General features: G+C 38.3%; 1 protein-coding gene across 1 annotated transcript in view; it reads right to left on the minus strand.

Annotated features, from left to right (window-relative positions):
• Positions 1-25,144, minus strand: part of B4GALT6 (beta-1,4-galactosyltransferase 6) — a 30,647-nt gene extending 5,503 nt beyond the window's left edge. Inside the window, exons 1-7 of the mRNA XM_085052743.1 lie at positions 24,467-25,144; positions 8,991-9,107; positions 8,526-8,639; positions 4,128-4,252; positions 3,519-3,635; positions 2,551-2,738; positions 220-342 (exon numbers count right to left, since the gene is read on the minus strand). Coding sequence (XP_084908869.1) covers positions 220-342; positions 2,551-2,738; positions 3,519-3,635; positions 4,128-4,252; positions 8,526-8,639; positions 8,991-9,107; positions 24,467-24,581 — 899 coding nt within the window. The 5' untranslated portion in view covers positions 24,582-25,144. The remainder of the gene's footprint in view (positions 1-219; positions 343-2,550; positions 2,739-3,518; positions 3,636-4,127; positions 4,253-8,525; positions 8,640-8,990; positions 9,108-24,466) is intronic.
• Between the last annotated feature and the right edge of the window lie 467 nt (positions 25,145-25,611).

Raw genomic sequence — 25,611 nt, forward strand, 5'->3', positions numbered from 1 at the left:
TCTAGCTCTTAAAAACCTGCCAGCTGTCCCCAGGCCAAAAAACCAGAACATCATACTTATCCCTTTAAATGGTATATTCTGATATTTCTGAAGCAAACTCTTTAGAATTTGTTTATTTAAAACAAATTACAAAAAGGTAACAAGTGACAGGGGGAAAAAAGCACCTAATTGGTCTCAAAGGGTTGATAGAACAGAAAGACCTAAGAACTCAACAATCACCTGTTCCAAAGATCATCATCTTCTCCACCCCATCCCCAAAAGGCATTTGGAAAACCATTGATCTTCTTGAATTGTTCCACTGTCAGGCCACTTACACCACCAAAGAACTCATTGTATGGAAGGCTGGAAACAAAAGACCAATTCTATATTATTATCTGAACTCTGATAGTAACCCTCTCTTTGAACAACAACTTTCCAAAAAGCAAGAGCCCCACACTAAGGACACTGAATGTATTCACTATGGAAAACTGGTTTACAGATTGCCAGCATAAATAACATACACCAAATTGAAAAAAAAGATTTGCTGTAGTGTCTCATTTGCATAAAACGTGCTCTTAAATTGTAGCTCCAATTAGTATCACCCATATGAAGCAAAACTCTACCAGGTATTTGAGATGGTTGATTTAGACCCATAGTTGAAGTGTTAAGTGAAGCTTTCAAACTATTTATGTTGACACTATTCAACTGAAAAAACCTTCTTTAATCAACTGAAAAATTACAAATCACTAATGCATAAATTAAATAATTTTAATTCATTACTATATTCTACAGAACTGTTAAAACTTAAGAGAAACAGTTTAACAGTACGTATTAAACATTAAAGGGCATACTGATTTAAAATAAAAAATTCCACTTTTTAAAATATAAACTTTTGAATCAAAAGGATCTACAGGCTTTTGTAGATCAAAAGGATCTACAGGCTTTTCTGCCAGTATGCAACAGTAATTACTAACACATATTATTAAGCAATAAGCAGTTGGCCAACAACAACAGCCACTATATCTTATATAACATACTATGCCCCAGCCAATGTGATTTCCAGTCCTCAAAACACTGTCAGTTGAAAAAAAATCAAAATATTTAAGTATCTATATTTACTTCCATCAATATTAACTTGCACCCTTAACCCAGAAGCTGCTACAGTAAAGTAGCTTGCTTTCAGAAGCAGCAAAGTTTCATAAAACAAAAGTCTCTTAGGAGACACTTCCGTATCTGGAAACTTCAAGGAGTTAAGACTATCTACAAAAGGATTTACCATTGCTTAGGACACAATTGCCACACTGAAGAACAAATAACTCCAGAATGCAAGGAGAAAGAAAAAAGAAATACACAATCATGTAATTTCTGATCTCTGTGGAAACACAGGATTCAACCAAATTTTAATAGCATTTGGGGAAGGTTGTAACTATATTTGCCTTTCAACATTTAACTGAAATAGCAAGTGTTCAAACCCCTCTCCTCCCTCTCAAAAAAACCCACATACATACTTTCAAAATTACCAACAAAAAAACACTGCCAACCCAAAACCAGACCACGAACCAAAACCAATTGGAATATGGCAGTTAATGACACTCTTTGAGTTTTATTTATTTTTCTACTTTATACATCTGGTTTTATTTATACATTTATCAATTTTGTAAATACTTACCTATTTACACATTTTATAAATGTATATATAAATATATATAAAGATAGATGAAATTTCTTATATATTTATAGGTGCTAATTCATATATTTTTAAATACACATGAAATTTTTAAACATTTAACTGCTGATTAGTTTACAACCCAAAGTCCAGACACAGAGCCATAGTTTCAACACATTGCTTTTGATCTGTCAGTTGACCAGGTTGTCAAGCTGATTGACTTCACAAATAAAGTTCAAGATATCAAATACATACGTGTAGCAAGCAATAAGCTACAGCTTTATATGAAGTGATTCGAAGAATGTCATGAGATAACAGAGTGTTAAAAAGCAAGTGACACATCATTAATGTAAACTGGCAGAAAAAAAGGAGGTAAAAAAACTGCAGGTCCCACTACAGTCACCAAATATCAATAGAGACTGAAAACAATATACAAAATGGTCTAGCAGTAAGAAAATCTTCAGTTGAAAAAGCAGTATGAAACAGAAACGAAAGTGTACACTTATGAGAAAATAAAGAAAGACAATTTTCTCGTGATACTTTGCTGCAGATTATCAGCTTACCTTTTGTAAGAGCCAGCACAAGAGTTTACGTAGCTAGAAAACATTTCTATTAAGTTAGGTAAGTTTTTCTCCCTTGACACACAAACCTTTTTTTTTCAAGATCAGCCTTACTGCAACAAGCTCAACATAGAAAATTATAAACATAATCTTCTAATTGGTAACATATCAAATGCAGACACTAAATTTAAATCTTTCTTTTGGTAACTTAATATCCATTTCTGTAAGTAGCACAGTAGGGGGCTGCTTTGTTGCTTTCACCTACTGTATATAGTGTCAAAAAATAAATATTCTTTCAAAATATTTCGGGGTATTTAAGAAACATTAATAAAGTTATTTACTTACATGTACATGTACTTGTCCAGCTTTGCTGCAAAATGGCGTGGCATTTCTCCACATCCATAGTAATTTCTGTCATTTTCAGGTAGGTGATCCACATCATGGAATATTATGCAGTCCCAGGCAGCATCCTTCATAGCCTCTTTGAAGCCAACATTAAAGAGCATTGCACGATTAAAAGGTTGTGTACCTGTCTTCACACAGAAAACAAAGGAGACATTGTAAAAATCAAGAAGAGACAAAAATTTCAATATTATGAGAAAAACATACCCTAACACACACATTAAAAAAAAAAAAAAAAAAAAAAGAAAAACACAAAGATTACTCTTTTAACTGACTGGTCATGCTGGGATGGCTGCACCCCTGGGTGAGGTTTGCCCTCCTGGCTGCCAGGGCACACAGTGCCAGACCCCTTAGTGCAGGGCTGCTCTTCAGTCACTCCTCTCCCAGTTTACACTTGTGCCTGGCTTTACTCCATCCTAGATGCACAGTCCAGAATTTTGACGTATTAAATTTCATCCCATTAATCACTGCCCAGTGCTCCAATTTATCTAGATCCCACTGCAAGGCATCCTATCTCTCAAAAGTCAACCACACCTCCCAATTTGATATCATCAGAAACTTGCTGATGGTGCATTTGGGTCCTGCATCCACTGAACGTAAGGCCCTGGAATTGAGCCCTGAGGAACACTGCAGCTGACCTACTTTTTTGCCTTGAAAACTTAAAATGACAATAGATCCTCAGAGGCCATGTTATTACCTACAAAATAGCAGCCCATATTTGAAGAAAAGCACCATGTATCTGGCCACTGCTTAAACTGGGGAATGGAAGTGAACTTTCCTTTTTTATTTAAAGGAGTAGAAGAGTAGAGTAACAATTTTTAAATTCTGGATTCATCCAAATATTGTTAAGAATATCAAATCCCTTTTAGTAAGGAATCTTGAGAAGCCACTTTTCAAGTAGATGTTGTTACCTGTTCAACAACATAGAAGGCAAATTCCAGCCGCTGCTTCTGCAACATAGGAATCAGATGACGGAAAAAAATTGGAAGATGCTCGTGACGATTCCGAAAAGGAATAAGGATCGCCACCTTCAAAATAAAAAAAAAATTAAGCTGTTATGTCAGCATTTTAATATTTTACTATTTCAATACAGATCAAGTTTCCTGTGGCTTTTCAACTTCTACATTTAAACTGGCTCAGTGTTTTACATGTTGGTTCCCCCTAGGAAAGTGTTTTGGAAATTTGCTCAAATAATTATAAAAAATTGAGTAAAACATAAATAAGGTTTTCCTTTTATGCTTATTTGCTTCTAGTTATACTTCAGGCAATAGACACATAGGACAGACTTACATCCATATGATAAAATGTTTAGTAACAACAGCTAATGAAGCCTTAAAAGCTCTTGATGATCCATTTCAAATTTTTCTCCAAGCTTAATTTTCTTCTTGAGCACAGATGGCATAATACATATACTACAAGATACTACATATACAGCAGCAAAAGACTGACTGCTTGCAATGGCAAACTATTCTTATACATCAACAAAAAATATAAACTAAAACAGAAAATCAGCATCTCACCTTCCACCGTGGCTTACAGTCATTTGGTTTCCAGTGTCCTCCTGGTTGAATGTCTAAATCTTTTGAAAAGAGTCGCTGAATTTCATCAAAACTAATTTCACTCATATTGACATCAATAAGGCCTCCTAAAGAAAGGGAAAAAAACCCTTATTTATTCATTTCAATTAAGGCAACTGATCTAACACTACAAGGAATATCATAGATTAATGGCATCAGAAATTTGTAGTTACACTACCTACAGACAAAAAAGAAACAATTTATACTATCCTCTTAATCTTTAATTTTTACAGAATGAATTTCAGTGTTTCCAAAAAAAATACTCCTTCCACAAAACCTACAAGCAAAATACTTATTTCAGAGAACATAGAACAAGCAAAGCAATCTGAATTCTGCATCTATTACAGAAAATTAGGGTTCCTTTTCATTTCAAGTAGCACTGTTAAAAATTCTACATCATTTGCACTACTGAAATTTTACTCTAGTTCTGTATGCCTTCCTACCCCATTTCCAAATTAAAAGAAAATGCATCATCACTACACTCAACAAACTTCCTCAATTTAGATTTTAGATTATATGCACATTTCATGTAGAGTCATCATCCACTAATTCACCACTATCTGCTTCAAACCAGTTCATAGCAATGGGCTGGATTTGAGAATTACCACTGGTAGAACTAATGACCCCAATGGGAAAAGCATTTGCAAAAGGCATGGGAGTGGAATTAAGTAAATTACTGAATAAACACCACATTATGGTTTGAAAAATATCAGGTTAGTACCTACTATGGGAAAATATTAACACTTAGTTGATAGCTGAGAGTTGTAAATCATTAGCTTATGCATGTGTAAAAAGTTCAAAACTGGAAATAATGACTCACAGTAAATACCTTCAAAAGCAATAGAAGGAATCAAGAAAATCTGGGCAGAAAATTAATGTAACACTCATTAACCAGAAGCTCAAGTTGTTCTTCAGCAACTACTACACTCTAAACCATCAAATAAAAATCTTGCAAGAACTTTCTGACAAACACCATAAAATATTCTTCTTATTTTTGTCTAGAAAGTTAAGTATTTTGGTAGGGTTAGTTTTTTAAATTTAGTCAAAGAAATCATTCCCATTTTCTCTCCTGTTCCCACACCCAAAAGATCCTATTTGTGTCCAATACATTGCTTTGTGTCACTGAATTGACTAGTTACCTTAATCTTTTGAAAATATTGAAAATTTTGGAACATACTAGGAATAACTATTGTTTCCAGAAGAAGGTAGAAGATACTGCAAGAGCTATTTTAGTTTTGGATATGATTAAATATAGTACTGCTTGCAAATGAAGAAGGTAACTATTTTTTAATGTAAAATCATAGATAAAAAATTATCAAGAACACTACACTGTGGAGCTATTTCAGGAGAAGATTAAAAGAAAAACGCATTTATTTAGTTATTCTAGAAGAAAAGGAAATGTGGCAGTTGCTAAAAAACTCTTATAGATAGACACTAGAACAAGCTAATCCTACAAAGATTTAAATAAAAAGCTAAAAAATAATAAAATAAAAACAATTATTTAAAAATAAGCTTAGATTATCAAAATGGTTTTGTCTGAAACTCTTCCATAACCCAAAAAAGAAATCTAACAAAATATAGAATCAAGGTCAATCAACAAAGGACCAGCATGTGAACATGTACAAAATAAATCTTAAAAATTTTAAAAATTAAATCAATTTCAACTACCAAGAGAAAGAAAAGCAACAAGAGCCTTTCAGTTCAATTACAGAATCTAATAAGAAAATAAAGGTAAATAAAGTCTATTACTACACCAGAAAAGGGTGCAAACATCACATGATGTGATGTGATGATGAAGGCAGACATTTCAGCCTTCTGAGAAGTTTAGATATGATCAGATGCTTACAGAGTTTAAATTAGAAAAAAAAATCACATCTAAAGAGTATTTACATGTACTTTTAACTTCATGGGACATGATGAACTTCCCTCCAGACTGTTTAAAAAGTAGCTCTAGTAAAACCTGAAGTGTTGGTACTGTCAAACTACACAGGAGATAAGTGAATAGAAATCAGCATTTTTTCCATGTCACTGGCTGTTGCTGTTGAGACGCTAGCAGAGAAGAGGACCCAGTTCTCAGTGTAGCAAGAAAAAGCGTTTATTATTTTGATTTCCATATATATATAGACTTTTCAGAGGTCGTCCAGATTGGTCAGTCAGAAACCTCCCCCTAGGCCCAATTGGCCAGGCCTGAACTGTCCAAGTCTCGAGACACTGTTTGAAAAACATCCAGACTTTATCTTTGTTTATGAAACACAGCAGAATGTTCTCACGAGAAAGACCTGTGCTAGCCACAACTGGCGGGGGGCAGGAGAAGGCATCTCTGTAAATAATTGGGCTTATTATTCGCTGCTTCCATTAGCGTCTAGCAGGCTGCAATAAAACATATTTACACAACCTGCAAAATAGGAAAGCTGAGGAAGCAAAAAGCATTTTGAAAGAGAAAATCAGAAAAGAAAAATTATTTCAACAAATCAGATAGATAGAGAAACCAATAAAGTAAAAATTAAGAATTAAAGGACCGTTTGTTACTGAAGGAAAAAATGAACCATGTACAGAAAAACAAGCAATACCTGGCTATGCTGCAGTATGTAGAAAGACAGTTTTATGGTTTATAATGGATTGCATAATAATATAAGCCAAGGGAATGCAATTGTACAAAAATAGAAAATCTCATTCTGGAATGCATTAACTGCTGCTATGTGAAAAAAAGAGAAGTTTTACAAAACTAATTTGTTTTGTAAGCAGGGTTTAAGCCAGTTATGACACTTTACAAAGAAACCAAATTAGAGATAGTCTACAGTGCAAAAAAATCAAGACTGACAAGAAGCTATGCAGTCTAGAAAGGTTGGGACTATCGGTTTATCTACAAAGGAGAAGAGAGACAGACAGACAGACTCTTGTACTGCTTCTATCTTGAAGAAGAGGTGTTTTCTTATGAATTACAACAGCATTGCTCAACCACTGGGTTATAACCTGTAAGACTGAGTTACACAAAAACGCAATAGCTATTCCTACTTTAAGAGCATACGTACTTGGGATGAAACATGATTTTACTGCACCCCTTTCATTATATAAATTTGGCAAGTTGATGTAAGGAAGAAAAGTTGACATCTATAATAACCTTAGAGCATTTCAAAGTCTACATGATTCAAGAATCTTTCTTTCCTGGCTATCTCACACTTCCTACAGCATTTCATTAAATTAAATTATCTTTAAAGATGCTTTGTTTAGACTATAATTAAATTGGGAGATGATGATTAAAATGGTATACATGAAAACCAAAAAGTGAAACACATATGCATTTGCTGAACAGCAACTTATCTAGTGAGTTATTTTCTATTAAAATTATTATTTATTAAATTAAACATGATAGAAGAAGTACAAAGCAATTACTAACAAAAAAAAACACCAATTAAAAAAATTATCATCACTCTTGTTTCTCTAAATATCCACATTTGACATTCTGAACTTTCTATGTTTCCAAAAGTAGCTAAAATATTTACTATTGGAACAATTTGGTTTAATTTGTTTATATGTTCAATATTATATAAAAATATGATTTTGAAAGTCAAACCCTAGGGAGGGAAAGAGGCTGAAATAAGGATATTACCACATTATGGGGCTAATTACTACCTGGCTTAAGATAGTTTTCTACACGATTAAGTTTCATAAGCAAAAGCAACTGATCTACACTTTTGGCTCCATGTCTGCATATTTAAAATAAGAGAAACAAAACTTAGAATCTTGCATTATTGAAAAGAAACACAGATAACATGTACTGTTTCTGTTTTCTTCAACAGAAACTTCTCAGTTGAGATTAAAAAATGGTATAATGGAATCTAGATTATCCTCATAAAATGTACTATTTTTCTTTGAAGAAAAATTGATCAGAATTCAGTTTGGCTGTCAGCAACACTGTTTGGTATAATATGGATTTGAACTGCTATATTAACTGCTATATTAAATATTTAATTAATTGTTTGTGCAGAATGACAGCCCACAGATTTAGTCAGGTGTCTAAAAGACAAGAGGTTGGAATTCTGGAATGCATCACTAATAACTTCAGAAACTATGTGAAATTTTCTCTCTTACAAATCAGTAGTTTGATGATTTGATTTCAAATTAGTAAAGGTGATTAGTAAAGAGACCAAAATTTAAGTAACACATTAGTTACAGGCAAACTTCAGCTAAGCATCATTGTCCATTACCACACATATTTTATTCATTACTTTGTTATATACTTAGACTTCTTACAATTATATTTTATATTAAAATAACTGTATTTTGTTTAAAATACAATTTAATTTACTAGATAAACATTGATGTCAGTTTAAGACTTACTCATATAAGGCAGCTTCTCTGGACAAGGCTGGTAAGGAGAGTAGGTGAAGTTCTCGGGAAGATACATTGTTGTTTGAGCGACACAGTCACTAGAATTGCTTCCTTCAGGATAATCTTAAAAAGAAGAATTGATTTTTGTAAAAACCTATGTTACCCACTGAAATTGTAACATATCATCATGCAGGTGAGAGCATTAACTTTTTAGTTTACAAATTCCTAGCAGCATAATTTAAAAAAGCATTTTATTGCACTAAAGAATAATTAAATTGAAGCATCTTTGCTACAGCTACTACAAATATTTCTTACTAAAGTGAGCTGATAAATAGTAACACTTTGACCTTCACTCAAATTACAGAGAAGTAGGACTTGGGTCTAACTTTTCATAATCAAACTACATCATTAATGTTAGGCTTTTTTTTTTTTTTTTTTAAAGTCTTTTAAAAATTAAATAAGAAATATTCTTACCTGTGCCATTCAGTGTAGTATTTTTGTTAGTGTACAATCTTATCATGTGTCCTATCGTTTTTACATTTTCTCTCAACATTATACCACGAGCTTGCACCATAAAGAGATATGTGTTTGCTGATAAAACAAAAAGCAAATTTGAATTTGTATTAAATTGAAGTATTTCCAAACTATTCTAACATACATTTACAATGTGTTCAACACTTGTTACTGTGTCTGAATCCACAGTTAGTGAACATGAATTCTTCAAGATGAAGGTCCACACAGTGAAACCTAACAGCAACAATGGAAAAAAATAAAATTGATTTATAACCATGGTGCTATACAAAACTCAAAACTACAAAATGTCAATAGACATTTTATATGACATTTTCATTTCTCTTTAATTTACAGAAAGCAATTGAGAGTGACAAGAAAATTTAACATACCAATGAAAAAGTTTTCATATGTAGACATATATCTCATATATACATCTACAAATACATCAGTGAAATACAGGACAAAAAAAAAAGTCTAGAAAATCCTCTAGTCCCACATAATGGTGCCTTTTTTTTTTTACTCACTTGCTAACACAACTTTCAGTCAAATGTTATTCATTCACTCCCAATAGCTGCTTTGTTACACAACTGCTAGAAATCACTGCCAATCTCAAAGTATTAATGTTTTATAATTATACATAAAATATTTATTACAGGCATCAAGGGTGAGTAAATCAACATTCTGAGTAATTAAATGACTCACTAACAACAACAGCATGGAATATTTCTCTGTCTCAATCTTGCACTCAAAGCCCCAAATCTGATCTCAAGACATTTTTTTTATATTAAACAGAAGTTAGTAAGGAAGAAGTATGCATTTATATCTGAGTGAGCAAATGTCTACCCATTACTCAAAGAGCAAGAAAAATATTGCAAAGGGAAGAACAAATTTCTTTTACAGAAGGTAGCAAAGGGGGTCAAAGGGATCATGTGTCACTTCACTTATGTTAAGCACCCAGGTGTCTGGGGGATATTTGGCTCCCAGTAACTAGTAACAAAAAATTGCTCTGCATCTTTGGAGGAAAGAACTAAACATACCAGGGGTGAAAAAATAATAAAAATAAAGAAATTAAACAGAAGTTAGAAAACTATCTCCGGAACTTCATCAGATGTCCCAGCACCAGTGGCATGACACAAGTAACTCCAGATTAACTGATAACTTCTTTTAGCCCAACAGAGTCTAGAGCTACAGAGAACTGTGTATAAAGAACTAGGGGCATTTCCAGAGGAAAGTACAGTGATTAAATCCACCACACTAGCAAACCAACACCTACAGAGATAAAAACACCAACATAATCTTTCTAGGGATACTATTTCAAAGCCCTACAATAATGTTTTGGTTTTTTTTAAAGAATGAATGGAGGGATCCTCCTGGCTTTCAAAGAACTCCTTATTAAAACGAGGAATATTAACAGCTAAAAGAGAGGCTCTGAACATGCACGGCATGTAGTTCTCAAACCCTTAACCAGCATGACGAGCTCTTTTGGTTAACAACAGTTTACATGAGTAAACAAAAAACAAAAAAAACAAAAAAAACTACAGCCTTCGCCTGACAACAGAGGTAGGAAATTCCCACAAAAAAGATTCTTAGCAGGATTCAAGACAACAGATAACATTTGGATTTCCTCACAGAAAAAATTACATGGAAATTTTGCAAAATTTTAACCCAATTCACTTAAAGTAACACATTGTGGTTCAAATTATTTCTTTACAGTTGTAGTTTTCTATTAAAACACTGGATTTTTAGGGTGTCTTTACTAAGCATTTCAAGGAATCTGTACAATTTGTGAATATTAAGTTACCTACTCAAGAAACCTCCTTTAGGAATCAACCAAAAGGCAATTTTATCTGTTCCTCGAAGACACTTTACCTTTAAACAAACAATTTCAAAATTTAAGACTTTCCTTTAAGCAAAACCGTGTGTATTTTTGCCTTTCAAATAGAAAAAAAATCTTATTAACAAAAGATCTCTTTCTTCAAATTTTATCATATTTTAAATTAGTATCATCCCTCCTTTTTCCTCAGATAACTTTTTTCTCCCATAGGTACAGCTCTTCTCTTCAATATCTTCCTATTCCAACACAAAAACAAAGTGGGGTTTTTTTAATACAAATCCTTTAGTAAATAGTGATTTCAGAGATAAGCTCTAAAAGACTGTGTGCTTTATTCTCCTTTTTAATGTGATACCAAAAGCCAAAGTCACTTGAATTTTTAACTCTGCAGAAGGTTTATAGAGCTTTCAGCAGGTTTATAGAAGCATAACCTTAATTTACATAAATCAGGTGTGGTAGATTGATGTGGCTAAGTCACCACCCAGTTGCTTGCTCACTCCCCTGAAGTGAGATGAAGCAACCAATAAGAATAAGGGCAAAAGTCTTAGGAACCTGATATAGTACAGAATTGAGAGTAAGATTTTCAAGCAAGTCCACAACAAAGTCTAGAGGACCATGTAAATGTCATCTTTTTTTATGGGCAATGTTACTGCAGTCCCAACAATGTAGACATAAACCTAGAAAATAAAAGATTTTCTGCAAAAGTGCCCACATCTTCCTTTTAGTAAGTACAACTTACCACTTATGACACAGAGGAGAAAAATTTGAACAAATACACAAGACTTCTGTGAGAAAGAAAGCTAGAAAAGGCATTTGTCTCAAAAATAGACATCATAAAAAGACATAACTGAAAAAAACTCAACCAGGTAAAGTCTCCTGCCACCTTGAATACTCTTACGGATTCAAGAGCTGCTCTTGCTGTCAGGAAGATTTAACCTTGCCATGTTTTAATCAAGTAATTCTTGTAGCCTACCTCCTCTTCCTGGCTGAGCTGCTTGTCAACTCACTATCCAAGTCTACCCAAATAATTGAGCACAATGAAACATTCTCCTTTCTGGGCAGCCTTTTTCTCACTACCTGGGTCTCCACCACAATCATAGTCACAAGGAGTACAGATCTGCTCAGTTTATTCCATTATCATTCAGCAGCTGCTTAGGCAGCACCAGATGCTTAAGCAGCCAATTAATTACGTCAGAAGCTAAAACATCAGGCAAAAATCAAAGATATTAATTTAGTCCTAAAAATAAATCTCATCTACTGGCACGGGTTTGTTGGCAAAGACCTGTGAAAAAGAGCACAGTTCACAGGTCACATCAACCAGCAGCAACAGCAACAAAGTATTCACAGGACAGAAGGACAGAAGAGCAACAGATAAATACAGCTTTCCTTCCAGTGGGTGGGGGATGACTGACAGCAGAAGGCAGCCAGATACAACTCCAGGAGTTCCTGGAGTGCACTGATGGCAACTTTTTGACACAAGTGCTAGAGCCAGTGAGAGGGAGTGATCTGCAGGACCTCATACCAAGAAGGAGCAGTTCACTGGGGATACGAAGACCAAAGGCAGCCTTGGCTGCAGACATCATGAGATGGTGGAATTCAGGATTCTATGGGCAGGAAGAAGCAAAAGAAAGCTCAACCCTGAACTTTTGAAGAGCAGACTTTGGCCTCTTCAAATGTCTCTACATGGTGGAGGCCCATGGGATAAGGCCCTCAAGTGAGGATAGGGACAAGAAAGCTGGGTAATATTCACGGATAGCTTAAGAGAGTACCATCTCAATGAATATGAAAACAGGCAAAATGCCAGGAGGCCTGCATGGATGAACAAGGACCTCCTGGAAACAAAATCAAACACAAAAATAAGACAGTGGGAGGAAGCAAGAACAACTAATGCAGGAGAAATACAGAAATAATATCTGAGCATCCAGGGATGCAGTTAGGAAAGCTAAAGCCCAAATGGAACTGAATCTGGCCAGGGATGTCAAAGACAAGAAGGAACATTTCTATAAGTACATAGATAGCAAGAAGAAAACTCAGAAGAGTGTGAACCCACTGCTCAATGAGCAAGCCACATGGGTGAGTCTGCAATACTGAATGCCACCTATGTCTCAGTCTATTAACAAGACCAATGACATCCAAGTCCCTGAGACCAGTCTGTAGCAAGGAAGTTGTACCCTTGCCCTTGGTGAAAGACTTAAGCAAACAGGACACAGGTTCAGTCCATGAGCCCTGATGGGATGTACCAAGTGCTAAGGGAGCCGGAAGATGTCATTGCACAGCCATTCTTGACAATCTTTGATTGAACATGGTGAGTGTGAGAAGTGCCTGAGGACTAGATGAAAGCAAATGTCCTCCCTAAATTCAAGAAAGAAGACCCAGTGAAGAACAGGCTGACTAGCCTCAGCTTGATCCCTGGGAAAGTGATGGAGCAGCTAATCCTGGAAAACATTCTACAGGTGCATGAATGACAAGAAAATCATCAGGAATAGTCAACCAACTGGATAGCCTTCTAAGACAAAAGAGAAGGAAAGAGCAGGGGGCATTGTCTACCAGGACTTCAGTGAGGCCTTTCACACTATCCCACAAGACCCTCATAGACAAACTATTCTTATCTATGTTGACAGGCTGGTCAAGCAAAGAGTGAGGTGAATCAAAAGCTGACTGACCAAGCCCAGAGGGTGAGCTCAGTGACCAGTGGTGTATCCCAGTGGTCAATACTGGGTTCAGTCCCATTAAAGACCTTCATTAGTTATCTGGATGACAGACAGAATATAACCTCACAAAGTTTATTTATGACACAAAAATGGGGTAAGTAGCTGATATGCCAAAGGGCCATGCTGGCATTCAGATGTACCTCAGCTGGCTGGAGAAATGTGCTCACAGGAACTTCATGAAGTTCCACAAGGAGCAGTGCAAATTTCTGCATCTTGGGAGGGACAACCCCATGCACCAAAATATATTTAGTGGCACCCAGCTGGAAAGCAGATTGACGGAAGAGGCTTTGGAGGTCCTGGTGGACATCAAGTGGAACATGAGCCAGCAATGTGCTGCACAGAAGGCAAGCAGCATCCTGGGATGCACTAGGAAGAATGCTGGCAGCAGGTCATGGTGATCCTTCAGAGCCTTCAGTCAGCACTGGTGAAGCCACACCTGGAACAGTGTCCAATTCTGAGCTCCACAGTGGAATAGAGGAGAATGTGGACATATTGGAGAGCATCCAACTATAGGCCAGGAAGACAGAGGGACTGAAGCACTTCTCCTGTGAGGAAAGGCATAGAGAGCTGGGACTGTTCGGCTAGAACAGAAAGCTCAGGGGGTCAGATTAATGTATACAAAGGGTGGGTGTATATATATACAATGTGTATGTATGTGTATATATATATATATATATACAATGTAGATATATCTACAATGTAGATATATATACATTGTACATATATATATAGGGAAGGTGCAAAAAAGGACAAAGCCAGGCACTTTGCAGCGGTGCCCAGTGACAGAAGCAGAGGCAGTGGGCGCAAACTGAAACACAGGAGGCTCCACCTGAACACCAGCAACCAGTTCTGTACTGTGAAGGGAATGGAACACTGGCACAGGTTACTCATAGTGGCCATGGAGAATATCCTCAGAAATATTCTACAGCCTTCTGGACATGGTCCTGGTCAACTGACTGAAGGTGGCACTTCTTGAGTTGGAAGGTTGGACCAGATACCCTCCAGAGATCCCTTCCAACCTCAACTATTCTGTGATTTTTCTTCTACTTCTGTCTTTCCACATTTGTATCAACCATCACTGTCACAGTGCAAGGCAATGCACAAACCAGGAAGGCAAAACCTCCTGTGTAACCAAAGAAAATATCTAACAGTGTAACCACCTAGTAGTTTTACTCATATTCTCCTTATTTCACTGCACATGGGTCATGGTAAGTAAGAAAGAGAATTTCTGGCTCAAGAAACATAGAATGCAGACTGCCATACAGTTTACAAGGTAATCAGACAGAAAGCGCAGTGAGGAATATAAAACAACAACAACAACCCACATAGGACACCTTGGAATCAATACCATACTCAGTGTTCCATCTCAAGCAACTGCAAGTGTGAGCTCAAAGCTCATAATTAATTCAGATGAAGTTTCCTATCAATTGATCCAGATCTGTATCAGCAATAATGGACACACAGCCACATGTCAGTAATCAAAAGTCCTTGTTTTAGGGCATTATTTAAAACTCATTCTGATAAAGCACATTAGGGCATTAAAGGGATCATCCTGTATTTCAGAGGACATATTAAAAATACCAGATGGATCATTTTTTGCCTTGAGTTTTTATAGCTCACTAGTTATTAATAGTTCTATGTGTTAGACTGTTGGGGGGGCAATGCATTAACTCTAAAAGTGTAAAAATATCTGTAAAAACGGCTCAAAGTTTTATTATCAGGTAGCTTTTTTTTTAAATTTAAATATTCACTTGAAGACTATTTACACTTTTTTTAAGAAAATGGTCTCATTCACAGATCACTCTCAATTAGGGAATCAAGCTCCTTGCAAGCAGTATGCCAAAAATCACAGCACTTCTCACAATGTTGCATTAGTTTATCATCCCACATCTTCACAGGAAAAGCACAAGACTCATTTTTATATAGAAACTTAGTAAGTTATCATGCTGTACTCGTACACCAAAGCAAAGCCAAAAAAAATATGCCATGCACTTAGAAGCAATCAATGTAGTAAAATATACAACAGAACAAGAGAAGTTGAAACTGGATCAATGACTGACCTTCTGAACAACACTAGGGAACTAGAAATGTGATTACTTTAACAGCATAGAAAAGTATCAATTATTATAAAAAATGGCTTTTTAAATGCCAAACAACAGATGAACAAACTTAGAGGTCACAAATTTGATTTTTAAATGCAGCTTTTATTCTGCCAAGGAGAAACCAAAAACAAAAAAAACCAAAAAACCAAAAACCAAAAAACCAAAGCCAAACAAATGCAAAAACACAGAAAAACCATTATGTCAAGAATGTTTTCAAAGCAATTAGCAAGAAGTTAACATCCCCAGACCAAAAAAAAAAAAAAATAAAAAAAATAAAAAAAAAAAAATTACCAATCATCAGAGTAGTTGTACCAACATTATACACTAATCTTTCTGCGGAAACAAAATTGCTGAAAAACTCAGATAGGAGACACTTCATAGAGAAACCACAGATTCTGCAAGATTCAAATGCAGTAAACACAGCTTTACAGAGACTAGGTCTTGAAATTGTCTCTGAAGTTACTCATCTGTTAGTCAACATCTGTTTTCACAGGACTTCTGAAAAGCACATTCAAAACATTGCATAAAAATTTATATGGATTCAAACAGGTTAACAGAAAGTTCTCCACTAGTAATTGTAAATGGGGAATCACCTCATGGAGGCATTTCTAGAACAAGTCCCACATGGATCTCTTCTAATCTCAAGGTTATGTGATATTGTTCTCAGCAATACTAGAGTTAGAAATACATTATTGGCAGAGTTCATGCATGGCAAATTAACATAGAAGTGTTAAAGATTAAATTCTATGATTAATCTAAATATACAGTAAATAGAGGTCAGTTGAAGTTTGCTTCTGAAGATTGCTTCTAAAACATCACAGTTACAATTCTAGAAGCTAACAATATTTTCCACATCTACAGGATAATGACTTCAGTCTGTGAAACTGATTCATTAAACAATTTAGCAGCGATGGACAATAGAGCAAGTCATATAAGACTGCTATAAATTGGTTCCTATTCACAAATGGAAATTTACGGCAAACATCAATAAATACTATAGTGAGTGTTCAACTTCCTCAGTATTGTTTTTATTTTTACACATTTGTTGTTGATCTGAAGTTGTTTTTAAAACAGATACAACAACCATAAAAAAGGAAAAAAACTGTGTGCCATGAAATATACTATTTACTTAGTTTGGTTTTGAATATTCAATAGCAGTTTTGCACTATTTGTAAAATTATAATAAATCCAAACTTGTATCACAGGGTTGGGGACACTGCATTTGAGTCTGCATATGTATACCTCCTTGTAAGAAAAATATGTTAGGAAGATACTGACCACTTCAATCTATCAAAAATACCAAAAGCTACCATGTTTCTGAAAGCTAAGAGTGATTATGGTACAGATGGAAAAATCTATGTCACCTGCAACAGAGAAGCTTCAAAATAGTTTTTTTAATAATTCAGACAATCCATGTATACTCAAAGAATATGCCAAATGGATAAGTCCCCTGACTGCAAGTCTGAGGAATTGAATAACTGTCAGTTCACTGCTTACTGGGAGATGGTAAATGAGGGTATCTCCATTTACAGTGGAAAAAAAAAAATTATTCAAAATTTCTTTCCCTAGCAGTATTTTTAAGAATGATAATGGATACAATGTCCAATTTAATTTCTAATACACTTGATACTATTCTGTCCTCTTGGGCTATGACTTGATGATACAGTAAGCCAGAGAATAATTCAATAAATGCACAATGAACTGAAGATAAAGAAGGACAACTGCAAATTTAAGACAGTCAACTGACCATTGGTGATACCTTGCAAAAAAGCGTCTTTCGTATTTTAAAGTCCTGAAACCAATCTCTGCATTGTGTTCACAAGAATCTAGCACTGGATCCCACACAAAGCATCATCATTTCATGCTGCTCCCTATATTATCATTGCATTACTTGAATACAAAAAAATACCTAAGACTAAGAGCTATAGAAAAGTAAGCAAAGATAGTTATTTGTAGAAATAGCCTTATTAATGAAAAGCCAACAGATAAGCTATCATTCGCCACAGACAGATGTGGAAATGGTTAAAGCTTTGGCCATGACAGTAATGCATCACAATTCAGACACATGTCCCCAGGGTACACAATCTCTCTTTCTCAACCCATGAGAAGAATGCATTCAAATAACTGGCTGGCTTAAGTGAAAACTCATTTCACATGAGGTCTCATAACTACTTCATCCTTGTGAAGTTAGCTGCACACCATAAGTGTCTGGGTTTTTTCCCGTTTTCTGACTAAGAGCAGTATCACAAAATGAATACTGATTGAAATTTTACACAAATTCCCTGACTAATAACTACTAATGCCTAAGGACTAGGAGAAAACTATCCGATAAAAATGCAAAACAACTGATTCAGAAATAAATATGCATGTTTAGTCAAAGTGAATCTGTTGGTAAAAGTGAAAGACAGTCATGAATGACAGGACTACTATGTTTTCAGCATCAGGTTTTAGTGCTGGGCCAACATAATGGAAAAGTCTCTGCACCTCCCAAAAGAAGGCAGAAAATTTACCCATGATACTGCCTGAGTTCAGTGGGTTCAGAGAGCTCAAGCCATTAGTCAGAATGCTGAGGGACGTCTGATTACTGGAAATCAGAGATCAAGCAGAGGGTGTTTCCATTTCCCTCTTTGCACAAGAGAAAAACGGAAGTCCCTATTAAACAGAAAGTTGAATACAATTTTGCAGTTAAAGGATTTTATTATAATTTGTAGAACTGACATGAAAAACTGCAATAACAGGTGAACTTTAATAATGGAATATAGATGAAAATAACTCACAAACAACAACCAGTTCTATAGTACAGACATTTCCCTGCAGAAATTATGAAACAATGGGACAGACAAGTTTAATTTACTCAAAAAACTTGTAAGAGACCCATGAGAATAATTCCCTAGAAATTAATAAAACAAGGCAATAACAGGGGAAAAAAATATAAATGTGAACATCTACCACATCCTGTGAAACTCATCAGCCTTTTATCAGATATTTCCACACACCATGAGAGAAGGAGAGTAACAAATTATTTGTATTGTTTTAAACAAGCTGGTTGTATAATTCCTATTTCAGGGCAGTCCCTGAGCTGCAGTAAACCAGTACACAGGCTCTATTACAAAACCCTCAGACACGGTATTACCAGCCATGTATCATTGTGGCAAACACAATCAACAGTATCCTGCTCTGCCTTGGCAACAGTGTAACCAGCAAATCGATAGGAGCAACTATTCGCCTATATTCAGCAGCTTGTGGAACCATATTTGGGGTACCATGTCCAGTTTGGGGATCCCAGTGAGAAACAAGGATTAACATAGCAGAGCAAACACAGAGGAAACCTTCCAAAACAGAGCATATTATGTACAAGCAGAAACTAAAAGAAATAGGTTTGCTCAGTCTTAAACAGAAATGGCTAAGAGGAGGATGCATTTTTTTGCTGTCTTCAGCAATACAGTATTATTGCACAGAGAAGACCAAATTGTACACTTGAAAATACACAGTGAAAAGACACAGCAAATGAACACAAGGTGGGACATTATGATTACATATTACAATTTTCTTACAGTTGCCTGACGCTGGAACAGGTTTCCCAGAGAGACAGCAAAATCTTCATCCCTGGATTTATTCAAAACTCAACTGCACATGACCCTGAGCAATTTGATCCACCAGGATCTCCTTTCAGCAAGAGGTTGGATCAGGTGACTTCCAGGTGTCCCTGCCAATCTAAATTATTCTATAATCAAATGGCAAGTCTTTAGAAATACCACAACTGCCACAGATGCCAGGAACAAAGAATATCAGCACAAAGGCTGTGGCCATATTTATGGGCTCAGCACCTGGAAACACTGGCAAACATTTATCTTGCTGATAGCATTTTCAGCACTCTCTTCCATTTCAGCACAAGTTCAAAAAGGAGTGATATCATTCTTTCCTATTAGGAAAACTATGTCCTAGTAACAGAGCAGGAAATAGATTTATTTAAAATTGAGAGCTAAAACCAATAGAAATGTTTCCAAGTTCCACATAGGCTGCACAGCTGCCTTTTGGTTAGCACTGACAAAGAAGTACCAAGGTTTTAATGAAAGAAGCAAAAGACCACAAGAGAGAAAACAGTAGCTGTTTTTTCCTCCTCAATCTCATTTCACCATTCAGGATTCTTAGTTACTGATGTCAAAGTAGACTGCATCTCCTTTGATCACTGCACTGTTTCATAACCATTTCTTATGTGAACTGCAAAGGTCATCATGTCCAACACAGACAAGTTAGAATCACAGAATATGCTGAGTTGGAAAGGACCCATCAGGATCACCGAGTGCAAATACTGACCCTACACAGGACCCCCCAAGAATGTCACCTCGTGCCTGAGAACTTTTTCCAAACACTTCTTGAACTCTGTCAGGCTTGATGCTGTGACCTCTTCCCTGAGGAGCTGTGACCACTTTCCCGGCTGCTCAACCACTCTAGGGCTGAAAAACTACACTGCAATTGAGTACAATATCAAGAGCTCTAAGGTACTTTTCCACCCAGTCTGGGAAAGGTTCTCTGCTGGAAAAAGACAGAAAGGAATAATCCAGAGACGAATAAGAGATCATTTTCTGAGATCAGTGCAGTTTTCACTTATGATGCTGACAGCAAATGGGAAAAGCAGAAAAAAAAAGGAAAAAAAAATTCTCTTGCAGTATTCAGATTGGTTTGGCAGTGAAGTAAGACCAGCAAATGCTCTCTCTTCATCACCATTCCCTTGTTAATTTGTCTTATTATTCCAATATTTGGATCCTTTCCATGATGTAAACTCAAACCAACAGAGGGTTCTGAATAGTTGTCAGGACCAGACACAGACTATTTGAGTCCCTTTTATTATTACTGTTATCTACAACATTAAAAAAAATATATATTGGTGCCAAGTATTTCTGCACTCATCTAGCTTTTTCAGTTTTTAACTAATACATGAATATTTGCAATTCCAGTGAAGTTTCAGAATCACAGGCTATTAATTCAATATCAGAAAATTCAGTTTCTACTTCTAGCACAGGAGCACCAGATGAAGGGCTGTCACAAAAGTGGCCATTCTGGAGAAGCAGCTCTTCTTACCTGCTTTCATTGAATACTTGAGAGTATCACAGAGAAGTATCTTTAAACATTTAAATGAAATTTTTAAATTTTAAACATTTGAAATGTTTTCTACCATTTTAACTTGCCATCCTATCCCTCAAGATTTTCCTTCAAAACATCCACTCAATTAAACAGGAAAAAATAAAATTAGAAAAATAGTTGTCTTCTCTAATTAGTAGTTAGGAATCAATCTGCTCTTGTGGTTCACCTCCTCTGACTATCAAAAGACCAGCAGGGTGCTGAGGTAGGGCTGCAGCCACCTCGACCTCTTCCAATCACCTGTGCTAACAGAAAAGGGAAAAGGAGGCACATGAACAATCCCAACCTACTGTATGAATTCTTCTCTAACATTCAAGCATTATATTTTATATTATTTGCAATACTATATGTCTTAGTCTCAAAACACAGAACCAAGTCTGAAAACATGGAATGTGTTTTTCCTCCCCTCATTTTCTGAAAGACATGGAATAAAAGCTTCCATTTCCCAAAGAACAAACATTCTGAGAGGTCTCTTCAAAAAACAAAACCAAACAAAACAACAAAAAATGAGTGTTATTGTAATATCTGTAATTATGGTGCAAATGAAAGCTTTTAAATATTGGACAGAAATAATTAAATACCTTAAAATAAGTAATTAATATTTCTTTCCTCTAAACAAATTGTCAATATTTCAAGTTGACCTAAACTGCATTTGTTACAAAATCTGCAGTTTTGTAAAAAAAAAAAAAAAAAAAAAAAATTGAATAACTGTACTTTCTAAATACAGTGCAGGACAGAGGAAATGTCATAGTGACCTCTTTGAGAATTCTCCCAGTGCTAAGGGCTTACTTGTGCAGATGTCTTTCCCCTTCGATAAGCCATGAATTGCCTGCTAAGGGGGAATCCCACTCCATTAGCCTATCAGATTTCAAAATTTGACATCTCAGAAAACCATTCTGCTATGTAACTCACTTCCTCTTCCACCTTCCAGTACACTGCTGCCCCATAAAACATTTGGGAGTTCAACTTCTCCCCCTCTTTCAGCTCCTCTGACCACCACAAAGAGAAGCCAGCCAGGAAGCAGCTCCAGATCCCTACAACACAATTAGAATTTTCTTCCTCTGACATTGTGCCTTGTAGCTTGTTGAGGAAGAAAATGTTCTGGTGAACTAAAATACCTTCAATAAAACATATCTGTACATATAAATTATGACAGATCCCAACCATTAATGACTTAGCTGCGGAATACGTTTCATGGAAAGCTTCTAACAGGTAAGGTGGCTGAGCTTCAATAAGCAATCTTAAGCCCTCTTCCTCTCCAGACACACAATCAGCCCTGACTTAGATACCTCTATTTCATTACAGTCAGTGAAAAGCAGCAAGTACAGTGAAATATCCTATTCTATCACAATATGTAAATGCCATGAGCATACAGCACAGGATTATTAGATGAATCATCTGCCTATGAACTTGGGTGTTCCTAAGTTCCTTGAAAATCTTCTGTTCTTACAACTTGCATTTTCACCATGAATACTGACAGGAAGCTTGTGGGTTTTCAGATAATATCTGACCTTCTTTCTCTCCATTCCACACAGTAACATTTTCAGGAGCAATTTCCTGGGAAATCAGCATCACATCTGCAAGCTGATAGGCTGAGATGTAAAACTTTCCAACTGCCCTTTCCTTTACCATTTTCTACATTCTCTTCCCTGGGATCCCTCAGATCAGCACAGCATGGTAGCATTTCAAGCTGTATCTAAGGAGTGTCACAGACAAAGAGTAACTTCAATACTGTACAGTTTTGACTTAAGTTGGATGAATTCACAACACAACTGGATACAGTTAGGGAAGCACAGCATTGATCAGTAGCTGGAAAGAGCTGTAACCTCACCAACTCATGTAACTACCCAAGATTTTCGCATTGTTAAACCACATCCTGAAAGGGCCAACTACAGTATTGATGCCTGAAATAGAGACTAGTTTGAGTATATTTTTTGGGTTTTTTTCCCCTCGAGGTTGATCAGACCTAATTAACCTACCCCAAGAACACTTCTGGTACATACTGTTGATTTAATTTCATTCCTGGTACAAACAAAACTGAACACACATGTAATTCCCAATAGCTGAGCAGCAAGTTGAAGTCAGAAGTGAAAAGTCTTATCACTAAAGGCTCTGATCCTTAACAAGGAACTGTATAAGCCATGTTTAGTGAGACAGTGTACTTCCTAAGAAGATATCCATTGAGAAAAAACATTTAGATAATGAAATAAAACTGCAGCTCTGTACATTACGTAAGATAAGTTTCACTTATAAAGATGTAGAAACAGTACTCTGCTATATAAATCATATACCATTTACTTGCAATTTAAGTCTATATATATCCTGCACTAGCATCTTTAAGACCTGAGATGTCTAAATGGACATCAGCACCTTCTCACTTGCAAGATTCCATCACATCCCTTTCAGCAGGGAAACACTGACAGACAAGAAAGTTCAGAACTCCAACTCATTATATATTCCCCAATTTTTTTCTATTTATTTGAACAAGAAGAATAATTGGCAGACTTATAAATATCATAGGAAGTACATAAGTAAAGGAAAACTACAGAACTCTGTGAGAACTATACAGCACTATTTAAGCATGGAAGGAGCAACTGCACCTTGAAAGTGTTTACAAGTTAAATAGGAGATAGTGAACAAGAGGGAGCCAAACATCATAAAGACACAGTCAGCAGAAAAAAATTCCTGCAAATTCAGTGGTCACATCAGTGTGGACATTTCCTAGTAGTGACTGCAGAGAGGAGTTTAAGCACTGAGGACAAAGAGAGATACGATTTTACAAGTATTTAGATAGCACCTGATAAGCACTGAGATGTGCAGAAAACAGTGGCAATGCTCCCTGGAAGAAAAGGAAAATATTTCCTAATCAACAGACACCTGACACAGTGAAATCCCACAGAGCACCATGCAGGATACCAGTGGCCTTAGCTCTGGGGTAATGCCAACCAGTTCTAAAGGGATCATGCCTGAGATTAAGCCTGGTGGTCTCCCAGTAACAGCAGAAGAGTGAACTAAGAAAACCAGCACGTTTTTTTAGTCTGTTTTAGGCACAAACTTGTACAGTTATTTTATGAAGCTTCTTCTAAATCAACGGTTTGTCTCCGTCTGAAGTGGTTCCTTCAGAAGTGGAAGTTATCAAACTGTAAACCCTGTGAAGGTGAAGATAGATCACACTAAAGGAAGTAAAGAACAAATATTCAAACTGGTTCTTCATTTTTGCCCACACGGGCTTTATTATGAATGCAGTTACTAACAAATTGAAAGATCAACGCATTTAAGTGACTCCAGCAGTTTTGCAGTCTCCAGCAGTTCCTTCCCGGTTCCTACCATTGCAACACGACGAAACGCCGAACCGCTTTATTGCCTCATTTTGCCAGCCTGAGAAGCAAGGGCAGCATCCACCTACCTCGCGATGGCAGATGAACCTTCTAGAGCGTTTGAAAGCCGCAGAACAAAGATGCGGGATCCGCGCACGTTACCGCCGCCCCCGCCGACCCCTCCTGGGCGGGCGGGATCGCGTTCCGACAGCCGAGCCGCCCCTCGCCCGGCGCCGCCCGTGCCCTCCCCGCCGCGGTGACAGCCCGGGGGAGGCGGGCGCGCCCCCCACACCAACCTCACCCCCGCTCCCCGAGGGGGCGGCTCCGGACTCACCGATCCCGGGGGCCACATAGATGAAGTAGAGGCAGGATGAGGAAAAGGAGAAGAAGAAGATGAAGGCGAGCATGGAGCGGTTGGAGACGCGCAGCGCCTTCCGCAGCAGTGGCATCCTCCCGCCGCGCCGGCCGCCGGCCGCTCCGCTCAGTCCCGGCGAGGCGCGGCGGCGCTTCCTGGCGGGAGGCGGCCCGCTCCTCCCATGGATCGGGCGGCGAGAAGGTGACGAGGGGGCGAGCGGAGCCCCCTTCCTCCCTCCCCGGGAGCTGGCAGGGGCAGCGCCGCGGCGTGCGGAGGAGGGCGGGCGGCGGCGCTTTGTGGCCGGTCCGGCTGTCTCCTCGCGGGCGGCTGGCGCGGGGATGCCCGCCCGCCTCCGCGCTGCGCCTCCGGGCGGGCTGAACCGCCGCCGGAGGGAGGGGCCCCCCTAGCGCTGCCGCGGGGCTCGGGAAACGCTCCCGCCGCTGCTCACATGCCGCCGGGCGCCGCGGCCACCCGCTCTCCCGCCCGCTGTCCTCTTACTAGCGGCGGCGGCGGCCGCGGCAGCAGCGGCATCCCCGCTGCGGGCGAGCAGAGTCACCTCCGCGCTGCGCCCGGCCCGGCCCAGCCCCGCCGCTGCCGCGTCGCCCCGCACCGGGAGGAGCCGAGCCCCGCCGAGCCCCGCCGAGCCCCGCCGAGCCCCGCGGCCGCTGCGGCGGTTGTGGCGCGCGCGAGCCCCGGCGCGGCGGCAGCACTGCGGGACTGCGGGCGGACGGGCGCGCGCGCGAACGGCCGCCCCGCCCCCGCGCCGCCGCCAGCCAATGGGAGGCCGGGGAGAAGCGAGCCCGCCGCCGCCAATTGGGCGGTGCGCGCGCGAGCGTTGGTATCTCCGGGCTGCGGGAAGGGGGCAGGGAGGGAGCGGTGAGGGGGCTCGGCCGGGCCCCGCATCCCGCCCCGCAACCTGCACCGCAGCCCGCCCCGCTCTGCTCTGCTCCGCTCCGCTCTGCTCGCCGGGCGCGGATACCTCCTCCGAGCCAAGTCACCTCGGCCTTGTGCAGAGCGGGGCGGGGCCGGGTTCCTATCCCGCCCGTGCTCACTGCCCAGCGCCGGTGCCTGTCCTTCTCCTCCCCTCCTCGGCCGGCGCTGCCCCTGTGCCAGGGGCGGATGTC

The sequence above is a fragment of the Lichenostomus cassidix genome, chromosome 2, assembly GCF_008360975.1.
Source record: "Lichenostomus cassidix isolate B80296 chromosome 2, HeHo_3.0, whole genome shotgun sequence".
Taxonomy (NCBI): Eukaryota; Metazoa; Chordata; class Aves; order Passeriformes; family Meliphagidae; genus Lichenostomus; species Lichenostomus cassidix.